Raw genomic sequence first — 14,712 nt, 5'->3', positions numbered from 1 at the left:
TTACATGTTGGCAACATTTTACTATATGTTTTGTAGAATCACGATACACATATATCAGGGTATATCATGGCGCATGTCAAACTGTGCGTCTGCTATCGCTTCGTCGGTCACCCGTCATAGAAAAGGGTGTTCTAGAAATTTTGAAATGAAACATAGAAATTCTTTGCAACGATAGATATTTGTGATATATTCTACATATTTACTATTCGTCATACAATATATGAAAAATATGGCAGAATCAGCTGGGCCGATCCTTCATGTCATAGTCGTTGGATTTCATCATAAAAAAGGATGTCAAGTAAGTGGATTTCTTCTGACAGAATTAATAACCTTTATTTGATACGTTTTAATAACGTTATTGGTAATTTAGAATTCGTTTATTTTCGTAATAATTCGTCATCAATACAAATTGTATTTTTTCGCCGATAATTACAATGATCATTAATGTCGTCCAATTTTAAAATTATAAATTAAAATCTAATCAGATTATACACAGACTCATTTATATTTTATATCTTTTATCGTTTTAATATTTTTTAACACATAGGTAGAATACTCTTTTCCGCCTTTAGTGCCTGGTGCACCAAATGAGTGTCCACTTGGTTGGAAGTACTTACCAACTTTAGCATTACCTGATGGATCTCATAATTATGACGAAGATACAGTTTATTTTCATTTGCCTAGTCTCAATGATCCAAAACGTACCATATATGGTATTTCTTGTTTTAGACAAATTCCTGTTGAGGTAATTATAACATAGAAGTTAATATCAAATATTAGAATTACATGTATATTTTGTAAGTATATTTGCAGAAATTAAAAAATCGCACTTCTGATATAACTAGAGGAACAGTACAAAAATCTGTTTGTGTATTAAGTACTCTGCCACTTTATGGTCATATTCAAGTAAAAATGGCATTAATAACGCATGCATATTTTGAAGAAGGAGATTTTAGTAAAGTATCATTGTTAGAAGATACTTATCGTCATCTTAATTCTTGTATGAGCAGTGAAAGTCAAATACCACCTCAAGTATTTGTTGGTAACTATCAATAGAAATGTTTTTTCATATTAGCTTTAATAAAAACACCAAATGATTATATTGTACGTATATTTAAAGTATAATATTACTTATAGGTTTGTCTGCCAGAGATTTTATATTACAATTTCGCCATAAAGTACTTCTTTTATTTAAATTACTTTTGCTAGAAAAAAGAGTGGTCTTTTACCAATCTCCTGTACAGCCGTTATGTGCCACAATATTAACTTTACTTTCATTATATCCCAGTATGATCGAACATGGTCTCCAACAAGCAGCTTGTGTCAGGTATTTTGAATGAATCCATCTACTTGCTATGCACTATATTATTCAGTATATTATCTAGTATATAGTACTATATTATCAAGTATTTTAAATGAATAGATGAATTCATATTACTATATATAGTTATACTTGTATTACAATTGTTTTCTTATAGACCGTCTAGACCTATGTCTCCTATACCGACTTTTGATGATGAAGAAATTGCATTGAATAGTGTTGACTCTAATTTATCTACTACAAATGTTATAAAGGAGAACATATCAGATCTTGCGCATGAGAATATTAATGATAACTCAAATAGAAATTCTTTGTGTATAAATGATAATAAAACTATTGAAACAATGGAAGGAAAATGTATGGATGCATTTGGCAATATGACTATTCAAAAAAATAATAATGAAAATTTAAATGGAAAAATTATTGATGTAGAATCAACACAAGAATGCACTGAAAATTATGAAGAAAATAATTCTAAATATTCACCTAAAGCGAATGACAATGTACACAGAGTTCATAGCGTCAATACAATTACTTTAGGCATGGGTGATGCTGATAATAGTTTACCACGCGATACAAGTAATGATGCATTATCTGATGCACGATTGACCAACAATATAACTCAAATAGCACATATAAATCCAGAACATTGCGGATTGCCATTAAGTTTATTTACTAAGGTATATATAAGATTTTTATTTAAAAATCAATTAAAATCAGTATATGTTTTCTTTATTACTTGTAATCAAATTCATTTATTATTTTTAAGGGATATCTTTGTCTACCATATTTATCTTTACCATACTTAGATCTCTTAGGAGATATTAATGTTAGAGGATATGTAGTCGGTGCAACAAATGTTTTATTTAAACAAAAAAAGCAACTAATTGATGTTCTGGTTGAGGTGAGTTATAAGAAAAATTATTTATTAATTGTTCGATATATTATTAGACTTTAGGTAAGAAGGTATAACATATAGTGTTTGTTATGAAATATATAATACTGTACATATTTTAGTTCATGTCATAATTCAGTGATATCCAAAACACGTGCGATTTTATTTTGTATTATTTATGGAAGGTTGAAAACACAAGAATAGAAGCTACCGATCCAGAATTGAGAAGACAATTACATCTTACTACTGAGGATCTAAGATTTGCAGATTATATAGTTAGACATGTCTCTGAGCCTCGAAAAGATATTTTCTTGGATGGAGTAGGATGGGAAGGTGGTGATGAATGGATTAGAACCCAATTTCGAGTATACCTTTTAAGTATGCTACGTACTTCAATGCAGCAAGATACACGACAGTCAGATCACTATAATTCCACGTTCATGGCTGCTTGGCGTGCTACAAATAATTACAAAATGTGGAATAGCTTGAATAAACCAGAAATTAATAATATAGAACCTGGTCATCCTTTTGCTGGTCAATTATCTGTACAAGATATGAAATTACGTTTTTCACAGTAAGTTAATAAAACAATGCAATCCTCATTAATTGTATTTTAATAATTTATATATAACTCTTTTTTCATAGTACTATGCAAAATACTGAGAGTGGTAGGAAACTTAATCAAGCTATGCTCTCAACTGGAAGAGCAGTTGCAACTACTGGCAAAGCAGTGGGTAAGATAAATTCTTAACTTTTATTAAAAATCATAACCAGCAAAGTTATTTAAATAAAATATTTGTTTCTTTATATAAGGTGGTGCAATTTCACAAGCTAAAGGAGCTTTTTCTAACTGGTGGAGTACATTAACGACAGCACAAACAATAGATGAAATGAAGACTGATAATCAAGCTTCGAATATTCATCAGACTACTCTTTCAAATACAATAGAAAAAACACCAACTGACAATGAAGACTTAACTATTCAAACTAATAATACGGATGTGGTTGCGACTGTAGATTGATAGAGGAAACTGTAAGATTATTTTATGGTTAAAATGTCCTTTTTTAATCTGATTTATAAGAACGGAAGTATTCTAAGAGAAGAATTTCAAGGAATTTGAAACATTCAGTAAGTACTGTGATAGATATCAAATTTGATTATATTATCACAGAAACAGTTTCTTTCGTTATACATGAAAAGTTAAATGGATAAATATACATACATACTCGAAAATCATTATTCGTGTACAGGACACACATCTAAATCATAACATTTTTAAAAACGATGGACGTAATGTTTATAAAAAAGAAAAGAAATGCTTTAATATATAAAAGTAGATGTATTTCTGATCATTAACTCTTTCAATAGCATGTATACTCATAGATACATGTTTTTAGTAATGCTAGTTCACAGGAAAAAGAACGTATTATGTACATTCGTTTATGTATGATATAAACATAACTTCTTCATGCAGGAAAGTAAATATATATTTAGACTCATTGTTAAATACATCTTTTTTGATTTATATATAAATCTCACTTGAAAAGTACCTGTATCGTTATATTTTGTATATAAAATGTGAGACAATTTTTAGAGATATTTGTTGAAATATTACTTTATAAGATATAATCTTTCAGTTAAAATATCTTTTTATATATTGCTCCATTTTATTTTGCCAAACAAAAAATAATTTCGTTTTCTTTACTTGAACTGAAAACACAAAATGATGTGATGTTATCTTAAGTAAATGCGTTGATTATAAGAGATATATTATTTTTAAAAAAATTTATTTAATTACATGAAACTATTGTGATCTGTAAGTATTTTTTATTTATTTATTTGAAATTAATGTTACTCGAATATAAGTAAATGTAGTTTACATATATACTACAGTCTTTATATAACATTAAATGTAATGCAGTTCTACACTGCAAAATGTAAAAAAGAATTCTCATAAATAACGCTACATGTTTGTAACAAGAAACACAAATAATTATTATCGATCTTTTAATCTCTGTTTCAATAAAAATTGTATACGATTATTAAACATAAAAAATTACTAAGCATGAAATTATAGTAGTTACTTTATTTGTTTATGAATAATTGTAACTACTTTTTTTTCTTTTTTTTTTTTTTTTTTTTTTTTTTTTTTTTTTTAAGAGATAAATATGAATATGATTGATATGATATAAATAATTATTTGTGAGAATAGTAAATGTCATTGTTATGTTGGTATTAGTAAACAAATATTTATAGTGCAATAATCTACTTAGAGTATTTTATTTTATATAAAAAAAAACCTCTCTCTATCAAATATAATTCCAAATAAAACATTTGTTCTTCAATATGTTTTTAATTGAATAAGAGTAATTGTATTTATTAAAAAAAAAAAAAAAAAAAAAAAAAAATACAACTTTTGATAACATTGTGTATTGACATATATAAAATGCCATTGCTTTAATAATGCTATAATAGTATAATAGTATCAAAATTTGCTAGTTAATACCATATTTAATCTTAGAAAATGTATTGCCGACAATATAATAGTTATGCAGCTAATGATGTAAGTGAAAAATATCCATTCCTTTTTTTAATATTTATGTTATTTCCTATAGACATAAAATATTGTAATGTTATTTTTAATTTATATATACTTATAAAAAAATTTATAAACTACATGAAATTTTTCCTTGTTTTTCAGATCTGCCAAATGTGACAAATATGTTTCTTTACAGATTTCAATTAAATCTAGATATATGTGTTACATGAATTAATGAATTTAAATGGAGATGAATTAGCCATTATAATAACAAATGAAATATAACAAATTAAAAAAAGAAAAAAAAAACTTTAAATTAAGAAAAGAAAATCTTATTTTTTATTTACATTAATAGTAATTAAACGATAAGTATACATTTTAACTTCATTCAAGGAAGATATTTAAAAGAAATGAATAAATATTTTCTACAGAAAATGAAACATATATGGACATATATACACACATACATATATATATATATATGTCATATACAACCGTGTTCCCGCGTTCTAAATATTTCAAATATGATTATGGAAGTACTTTTAAAACAGATGATCATCGACGAAGCAATATGACGTCACAGCGTACAAGTTCGGATAAATAAAACCTGAGTATTGTTTTACAAATCGCGTAAACGGTCGTGTGATTTACATCTGCAATATTAAAACTATGATATATTCATCGTATAGTCTTCGGATCAACTCTAAGAATACTATCAGCTTGGCATCGAAAGGTATGGATGATCGTATTATAGTTTATCACGTTAAATAGGTTACGTTACCAATTTTAATCGCGCTCATTCTCTTCCACGATGGGTAACATCTTATTCGCTTTGCGAGGCCTACTCGAACGAGTTATAAAATGAGTTATTATATTTCACAACGTCGTTTTTACAAGATATTCAATCGATCTAATCGTTAAAAGTGAATATTAACCATCGTATGAAGAAAAATTATATCGTTCAAATCAGAGAGAAGAAAGAATTATACTACTACTACTACTACTACTACTACTACGACCTATACGTTTTCTCGACATTGCGATAGGATTTCGTTCGTGTTACTATGTACGTATACAACATACATACACACATCATGCATACATACAAATACACGTATCATACATACAGCAGGCAGTAGCAGCATACATACATACACACATTATTTAATCGTGTAACGACACATAAGCTATCTCTTATCGTATGAAACATAAAGAAAAAAAAAAAAAAAAAAAAAGAAAAAAGAAAAAAGATCAAGAAAATGTTACGTGCCAAATGCCTGTTATTTATTAACGGGTTAGGTTTTAAAATTATTTCAAACGATAGATTTCCATATTTCGTACAATATTATAGATTATATCGATCGTTTGAAAATTTAACAACGATCACATCGCCCGATCAAATAAGATATATACTTTCATTTCGTGAGAATCGCATTGGCGCATATAAAAGTCGTTCAGTTTCAAGGTCGTTATGGGCTGGTCGATAACTACGACTAACGTAATCCCTCCTTCCCTCCCCACCCCTATCCCCCGCCCGCTCGCCCACTGTACTCTCAAGAAAACCAATTCGAACTTGCGCTTAATGCGCTTTTATTTTGTGACCTCGGTTAATAATTACCTTGTTTAAAATTTTTTTTTCTGTTTCTTTTTTTCTTTTAATTTCTTTTTCTATATAAAATCCAAATCCTTGATTATACAATCAATACAGCACGAATTCGAAGAGTAATTTAATGAACATATAGGGATACATACATACACCGTTTTGACACGTATAGACAAGTTTACACTATGATTACTATAAAGTGGCACGCCTCTCTACACTTTCGATTTTCCTAAACGTTCTGAATACACACACACATACACACACGTGCATATTAATTGAAATATTTTTTTTTTCTTAACATCTTTCAAAAAAAAGAAAAAAATATATTTCATAGCAGATTGAATCTAAAGAATTAAAAAAAAAATTATTAAAGAGAATAAAATCGTTCGAAAAGAAAAATCGATTTCTTTTGATATCGACAATTATTTTTGATGCGTCCTCCGAAAAAAAGATAATAATAATATCAATTTCACGAGACATTTTTATCATTAGCTGAAATTCATTATTGCTAATTAAAAATTCGCGTATATAAAATAATAATATAAAAATTCGTGTATATATATATATATATATATATATATATATATATATAATAGTACTTCCTCAAACGAACATATTTAACTCTCCTCGGTTGATAATAAATATTAGCGAATATTTCGAAAATCGAAGTCTTTCGTACAAGTTGACTCATATCGTCGTGTATCGTTGTGAATTGAGAAGGCAGGACTGATACAGGTCGATTCAACGATAACATTCAAGGCCGATGTCGCGTACGCGGAGCCGTAAAGGTTGTTCGTTTTCGCGTAATCGAAGCACGATGCACTCGTCGTATATATATATACTTCGGTTTATGAAAAGTGCGCACGCATAACTTTCACGGACGAATCTTACCAATCCCGTTCGATTGAGAACGTCGATTGGAGCGTCACGTGGTGGTGAGCGTCGATTGTTCGACTTATCGAATCAAATCGGTATCGTTTCACGCCGGTATAATGGCGACACGCTTCACGTCATAATGATACATATATACATACATACATGTGTACATAGATATATACCTCACGATCAATTTTATATCGCTCGATAAAAAATATTATAATATAATATTATTTTTAACAATGTCATTCTTTAATTAGAATTTATATGTTTTTTTTTTTAATTATACGGATTTAACTAAATAAACGTGAATTAATGTTTGGAAAATTCGAAAGATAACAAGAATGACGATGAAGATATTGCGTAGGTTAAATATCTTAAAGGGAGTAATATCAAGAATCTAAGAAGAATACATATATCTTAGAAAAAAGAAATGGAGAAAAATGATTTCTGCGCAAGTCATGTGACTAGTTGGTCAGTTGACGCGCCGAATAAACATATCGTAGCTCACCGATAATAGCCGAAGCTGTTAAAAAGATAGGAAGCAAGTGAAGTAGTGGGAGAAACGAGAGAGCGTTAAAGGGGTGATGCTAGAAGAAAAGAGAAAAAGAGAGAGGGAGAGAGAAAAAGGAGAGAGAGAATCTGCAATGAGTAAAGCGACGTCACTGATCTTTCGCGTACCGAGTGCGTGCGTACAAAAGAAAATCGTCACGGTTTTAAGCCGGCGCGTTTTTCGGTTGGTCGAACGTGTAGTTATCGTTTTAACTCGAAATTTGTCGTAAAGGAAAGAGAACTTATCACTTTATACCTGTCGACTGGACATTCTGTAAATAAAATGTAACAATATTTGTGATAAAATAGAAATAATAATAATAATAATAATAGTAATAGTGATAGTAACAGTAAATAGTAGTAGTAATAGTAAAATATAGTAGGTCATTTTTACTATACGTAGTACCTCGATCGAGAGTGCGCTGCTGATTTTTTTGTGCGTGCGTTATATGCCTTCTTTCTCTCTCTCTCTCTCTCTCTCTCTCTCTCTTTCTTTCTTTCCTTTCTCCCCCACTCCTTTTTCACTCTCCCTTCTCTCTTACCGTGTGCGACTGTACATGTAAAAGGATACACAGATACACACTCGCCTTTCGACGTCTCTCGTCCTTTTACCTTCGTCCATCGTCGCCTCCATAGTAATCAGCCGGCGGTACGCAGCGCGTACGGTAGCTGCGGCGTCGTTTACGTATACGAACTCGTCTTTTCTTTCGTACCTTTCCTCTTAGGTACGCAAGTACGTACGTACGTACGTACGTAAGTACGTAAGTACGTACACGTAGATTCATTCGTTCGTTCGTTCGTTCGTTCGTACGTTCGTACGTTCGTACGGTCGTACGTTCGTTCGTTCGTACGTCCGTTCGTTCGTTCGTTCGTACGTTCGTACGTTCGCCTATTTGTCCGTCGTTTCTTCGCTCGCGCATAGAGTGGCCATGCGAGAAAGGGATAAATCGGTGACAGGCAGTCGGCGGCCATCTTCCAGATGAGTTTTTCCCCTTTCTTCCGATAAGCGGAGTGCACTATGCCGTGAAAGAGAAACGAACGGGTAGAAAGCGAGAGAGAGGACAGAGACAGAGAGACCATAAGAAGGAAGGAAAAAAGTGCTGTTCCATTATGCGTCGTGAGGTGTGTTGAACGAAAAAAAACGCGTGCTTATCAATAACACGAAATATTTTTCCGAATCGAATTAGACTTATTAACCTTCTTAATGTTGACTGAATAAAATAGATTGATCGGAGGAGGCAGAGAAAAAGAGAAAGGAAGAGGAAAATACGGCAAAATCGTGAAAGACGAAGAGAGAGAGAGGGAGAGAGAAAGAGACAAACAGACAGGAACAGAGAGACAGAGTCAGTCAGTCAGCGAAGGAGCAAGAGGGGGTAGCGGAGAAGAAAGGCAGGAATCGAGCGAAAAGGAAGGAGATAGAATATATATATATATATAATACGCACACGCACACATACACACACATATATATATATATATAGAAAGAGAGAGAAAGAGGAAGAAGGGGGATAAAGAGAAAAGGAAAAGAGAAGGAGAAAAAGAAACATCGAGACCCCCCATTGCCGCTGCTGTACATTTTGTTCGTAATTACGCGTATCACGAGAGAATTTATTTCTATATTCGTGAAGCTATTGGTCACAATGTTAGACTCAATAGATAAATAATCGTTCTCGTAATAATCGGCTTTACTTCATCGAAGAAATCGTCGAAAGTTAGCACGTGAAAACGCGACCTGAAACGAACGAAAACACGCTATTGCTATTTTCTACGCGTTGAGGTAACCTCAAAATTGTCCAGTGAAAATAACGCTGGACGATTTCTCTCGATCGAAAATCTTCAATAGGATAAAGAAGAAAAAGCAGAAGAAGAAGAAAAAGAAGAAGAGAAAAGGAACAGGAAGAAGTAGAGGCCAATAAGTCTTTTCATTATAACCTCTCTTCTCTCTCTTTATCCTTCGTTACTCGGAACAACGAATTTTGGACGTCCGTTTGTGACCGAGTGAGGAGGGGACGACGTTTCACATTACATACACAACAGGTACACGTCGCGTTGTGGATTTGAAGACGTCTTCGATCGACCACTCCCCCTCCTTCTCCTCCTCCTTCGACTTTTCAACGGTGTCGTCGTCGTTTACGTCGTCCTCGTCGTCATCGTCGTCATCGTCGTCGTCGTCGTCGCCACTGTTGCCGCTGCCACCGCCGCCGCGTTGTCATTATCGTTATCGTTGTCGTTGTCGTCGTTGTCGTTGTCATTATCGTCGTCCTCGTTTTCGTTGTCATCGTCATCGTCGTCGTCGTCGTCGTCGTCGTCGGAGACGAAGACGATGTAATAAGTTTTTCATTTACGCGTTCGTAATCTTTGCTCCGTCGAAGTACGTCATTGGATGAGATCTGTAAGATTTCTTCTTTCACTTAGAAAATCCCATAACCTTTTAAGTAGGATCATCCTACTCGTTTCTAATTTTTTCGCATTTCGAACAGTATTAATATTCTTTTTTTGGATCGATATTATGGATGCATATAAATACTTGTTTTATTGATCATGAAGATTTACGTTAAATTCATTATTTATAAAGTGTTTCTTCTAAGATTTTAATGTGAATTTATAATTTCAAAGATCTTTGTACTTTCAGAACTTGTTTACTTGATCTAACTAATCCAAACTGAAGTAATTTCTCAAATCAACTTTATTATTGATTGATAACATTATCAAGATGCATAATGGAAAAGGTAAAAAGATGTAACTATGTAATGAGATTCGACAGAGCAAAGAACTTACTTGTTTGTTCTAAGAAGCTCGTGAAAAGTGTATTCAAAGTGTAATTCTATACCAAAGACAACTGTGTTGTGACTAATCGAACAAGATGGATATCAGTGTAATAATGCAGTGTCGACTTTACAGATGGATAAACAGGGATGACTGAGAATTGTTGGAACTCTGGTGGTGGTAAGTGCTTGTTTTAAATATTGCATGAAACATTACATTAGATATAAAGAGAATCTTGTCGAAATTATTTCATATTTCTTTCAAATCATTTCAATCTTTCCTTAATGGTATGCCTCGATGAAAGGAAATAAAACAAAAGATATATTATTGTTTACATACATTTTATTAGAAAGTTAAATATATGTTTAAAAGGTATTGAAGAAAATCCTTCGAATTTATTTCTTTCCTTATTGAAAAATATTTTAGTAAAACTTATAGTCAAATGACTGTTACACTTGTAATATTATTTGCCATAGCAAAGCAGACATGTGTTCCTTTGAAAATAATAAGACATGTAAATCTATTTATTTGTGCAATATCTAAAACAGATTAGATAAGTTATGTAAGAATTTATAGGATGACATTGAGTCATTGGTGGGCCATCTTATAACGCATACTTATGACTTAACATAATTTCTGATCATCATAGGCTGTTACCATATATGTATAAATTTATATTTAGCTTCTGATTTACACAATGCGATGAATAAGAAATTATGCTATATTACAGATTGGAACATGTTTTCAAATGATATAATAAATATTTTATAATGTGATATAATTAATATTTTAATTAGAATGAAATGACATTATTCTCTGATAAAATAAGAAAAGTTAAGCGGTCTTAGGCCATTGAGATAATTAGCATGGAATGAGATCTGCATTGATGTCTATATTTTATTTCAAAACTGCAGGTAGTATAAGCTTGTGCATGATGCACTGCTTTGTAAATTATTTAAAAAAAAATTTTTTTATATAATCATAAATCAAAATATACATATATATTGTAGATGTAACTATTTAACAAACCGAGATATAAAATTGTAGGTCTCGGTTAGAATTTTAAATATCATTGAGTGAACTTTAATAATCATAAATAATCTTATATATCTTGAAATGCCTAAGATTGCATAACTTAATATCACTATATTTATAATAAAATTTTATATGACAAAGTAGAATGTATATAAATTTAAATATAACTGCATTATTTTTAAATTCTTAAAACTTCATTCTTTTCCAAATTTTAAATGAAACATTTTTCTAATATTTTAGTGGTTCATTAAGTCGTAATTCGATTATTTAAAGAAACCATTTATTTAATGAAAGATAAAAAAAAAAAAGAAAAAGAAAATATCTTCAAGTATTGCTAATTCATTTCCATCTGTTATCTTATTTCATTTTCTTTGTGTCATATCAAGATAAATACGTCTAATTATTGTACGGTATTATCGTTATCAACGAGTGATCTTTCTTATTAGAAAATATTTCAAAAATAGTTTATGTACAAGATAAATATCGTTTTACAATTAATTTATAATAGATGTCTAGCAAAAAAGGTCTATTATATCTTTTGAATTAATCTTTTGGATTCACCTATAATATATATATATTATTCGTTATAAGGAAAAAGAAAAAAAAGAAATATAATTCTCAGAGGAAACGTTTCTTGTAGGTAATTATAACGAAGCTTCGCCACCATGTTTTTTCGTATTCATCGACTGCGACTGTCTAGACTCTAGAGAGTTGCGCAGGATCTTCCAAGTTTCTTCGTCTTATTAATATTTAATTAACCGTAATACACATTTAAAATATCTATTGAACGTTCTCTCTTATCTTCGGTAATAGAGTATTTTCAAATTTGAACGTGCTAAATAAAAAACGCCATCATTATTTTGATATGAAAATAAAATTTTATCTAATTCTCAAGATAGGAGATCTAAATAACGACGACGACGACGACGACGACGATGATGATCATCATGATGATGATGATGATGATGATGATCATCATGATCATGATGATGACGATGATGATGATGATGATGATGATGATGATGATGATGATGATGATGATGATGATGATGATAAAAGGGGCATGCAATATTTGAAGATAATTTAAGCGTGACGATACGAAATGAAGCATCGACAAATAAAAGACAAATTATATATTCCAAGGCGTTCGATCAATCAGAATGGTGGCCGTTGGGATAAAATCTGCCATCAGCCATGTTTGTTTCGGTGTAGACGCACCTTTACGATAACGTTCAGGTTAAACGGCAAGTTACGACACGATCCTTGGATGATGGTGCGCGCATGTGTCTGTGTGTGTGTGCGTGTCGTCGTCGTGTTGTGCCGTCATCGTCGTTGTAGTCGTCGTAGTGTAGTGGTAGTCGTAGTCGTACATACGTACCGGGTTCCGTGCACTTCGGGGCACATGAGCATTGAGCGCGCGTCATCGTTCGGTGAAAACCGTGGGCTATGCATGTCGAGCTAAGCGCGACACTTTAATCGCTAACTGGTCGTGCGAGATGTCTCCTTTCTGATTGGCTCCGCCATGTTTTCGCCAAATCCGCGGGCGGGAATGCCAAATATTCATACAAGAAAGTGTTATCGATGTTATTTTAACGAATAAAAAGACATTAACATTGCGTGACAATGTGTTATGATAATGAAAATTTTCATTTTTTCTTTTTCACAAGTGATTCGTTCGAAGATTTGTTTATTTTATCGATTTTGTATAAAAGTGGATGACGAATATTTCTTTATATTATAATATCAAATAAATGTGTTTATATATTTTCTTAATTCATCGTCATTTCGATGAATTTCAATTCCATTTTATTTGATATAATATTTTCTTTTTTATATATATATATATATATATGTATAAATGATTTCGTTTGGTCGCCCAGCTTTCTACGCACTATCTATGTATGTATATAAGTGTATATATATATGTATTTCTTATGTATATATACGTACATACGTACTAACGTGTACTCGACTACTCTCGATGATGATACTCTTCCATCGTTACGCGCATGCGAATGAAAAAAGGTGGTTTTACTGATAAAGTTAGTTACAGGATCGTTAATATTCGATAACTTACTTAAACGAAATATCGGTTAATCTTTATGATAATATTTCATGTAGTGAGAATATAAATCATTGGACAATGATAACGACAACTTGATTCTTCATATTCTTGTTAACGGAGTTCAAATGGATGAGAATTTCTATTTGTCCATTTGTCTGTCTCATTACTTCTCTCTCTCTATCTTTTTCTGTCCTCTCTCTCTCTCTCTCTCTCTCTCTCGCTCTCTCTCTCTCTCTCTCTCTCGCTCTCTCTCTCTCTCTCGCTCTCTCTCTCTCTCTCTTTCTCTCTCTCTCTCTCTTTCTCTTTCTGGCCCAATTGTTCTAAGGACGTTCGACCATGTAACTTGGATCGATCAATATTTCCAACGCCCAGATGAGAGAGAGAGAGAGAGAGAGAGAGAGAGAGAGAGAGAGAGAGAGAGAGAGAGAGAGAGAGATTCTTCTATATAAACTCCAGTCAGTACATTTCTGTAGTATAGTTCAAGATAAGTCCCTCATGTTCATTTATTATCGATCGAGTTATTGTTTTGTTTTTTCTTTTTCTAGAGAAAAAAATACGCTACTATAGAACAGAAACGGGATTATATTCAACTATATGACATAGATCAAGATTGATATATATATATATTTGTTTTCTCTCAATTTTTGTAAACTTACATATGCATTGCAAATATTCATCCAAAAGAATATGGACTTCAATCGTATTTAACTTTATCACGTTACTCTTTTTATAAAACATTCTGTCTTTCTCTCTCTCGACATATGTATGTATACACATACACAAAGAATAAAGTTTCGATTAGGTTATTTCTTCGAGGAAGTTTTTATGCTCGGTGGATCGAGGTAATACATTGTTGCATTGTAAATTTTGTTTACCTCATGCTTATAAACAATGATGCAAGAAATTTGTCGTCACAATATACATATTATGTATGTATATGTGTTATGCATATACATATTTTTGTACGTATATATGTAAGAAAAAGTCGAACAAGATTGTAACGATACGTCCGGTTTACTATCATTGTCTGTGTCGTCGTCGTTGTCTTCGTCAATGTCT

General features: G+C 31.6%; 2 protein-coding genes and 1 long non-coding RNA gene across 22 annotated transcripts in view; 2 read left to right on the top strand and 1 right to left on the bottom strand.

The window, feature by feature from the left end:
- The first annotated feature begins 158 nt into the window (after nt 1-158).
- Nucleotides 159-3,238, top strand: LOC118441345 (late secretory pathway protein AVL9 homolog). Its single transcript, XM_035865608.2, has 9 exons — nt 159-298; nt 548-745; nt 814-1,042; nt 1,138-1,327; nt 1,479-2,001; nt 2,091-2,225; nt 2,402-2,790; nt 2,862-2,950; nt 3,030-3,238. The coding sequence occupies exons 1-9, from the start codon at nt 221-223 to the stop codon at nt 3,236-3,238; spliced, it is 2,040 nt and encodes a 679-aa protein (XP_035721501.1). The 5' UTR covers nt 159-220.
- Nucleotides 597-6,296, bottom strand: LOC146872681 (uncharacterized). 7 transcript variants are annotated; one of them, XR_014982689.1, is made up of 5 exons: nt 5,538-6,296; nt 2,588-3,927; nt 1,132-1,360; nt 831-1,046; nt 597-737 (listed from the first exon to the last, which is right to left on the bottom strand). It is a non-coding gene; the product is annotated as an uncharacterized LOC146872681 (long non-coding RNA). The 7 variants fall into 7 exon arrangements; XR_014982691.1 differs by having other exon boundaries at nt 1,132-1,353; XR_014982692.1 differs by having other exon boundaries at nt 1,132-1,349.
- Nucleotides 5,262-14,712, top strand: part of Tlk (Tousled-like kinase) — a 55,421-nt gene continuing 45,970 nt past the window's right edge. Inside the window, exons 1-3 of one of the 14 annotated variants that reach the window (XM_035865586.2) lie at nt 5,263-5,489; nt 9,012-10,179; nt 10,420-10,733. In XM_035865586.2, coding sequence (XP_035721479.1) covers nt 10,703-10,733 — 31 coding nt within the window. In that variant the 5' untranslated portion in view covers nt 5,263-5,489; nt 9,012-10,179; nt 10,420-10,702. Of the gene's footprint in view, nt 5,490-5,803; nt 5,823-8,683; nt 8,910-9,011; nt 10,180-10,419; nt 10,734-14,712 lie in introns of those variants that run through there. The other 13 variants (XM_035865585.2, XM_035865590.2, XM_035865589.2 and 10 more) reach the window with 13 other exon arrangements.

Source organism: Vespa mandarinia, chromosome 11 (genome assembly GCF_050613455.1).
Source record: "Vespa mandarinia isolate Hongniang chromosome 11, ASM5061345v1, whole genome shotgun sequence".
NCBI lineage: Eukaryota > Metazoa > Arthropoda > Insecta > Hymenoptera > Vespidae > Vespa > Vespa mandarinia.
The sequence above is the reverse complement of the archived record's forward strand: the minus strand, read 5'-3'. Positions and strand labels throughout refer to the sequence as shown.

Excerpts from the sequence above, each read along its gene's own strand:
- LOC118441345 (XM_035865608.2), top strand. The coding sequence starts at position 221 with ATGAAAAATATGGCAGAATCAGCTGGGCCGATCCTTCATGTCATAGTC. Across the intron at positions 299-547 it reads ATCATAAAAAAGGATGTCAA|GTAGAATACTCTTTTCCGCC; the intron begins GTAAGTGGATTT and ends TTTAACACATAG. Across the intron at positions 1,328-1,478 it reads CAACAAGCAGCTTGTGTCAG|ACCGTCTAGACCTATGTCTC; the intron begins GTATTTTGAATG and ends GTTTTCTTATAG.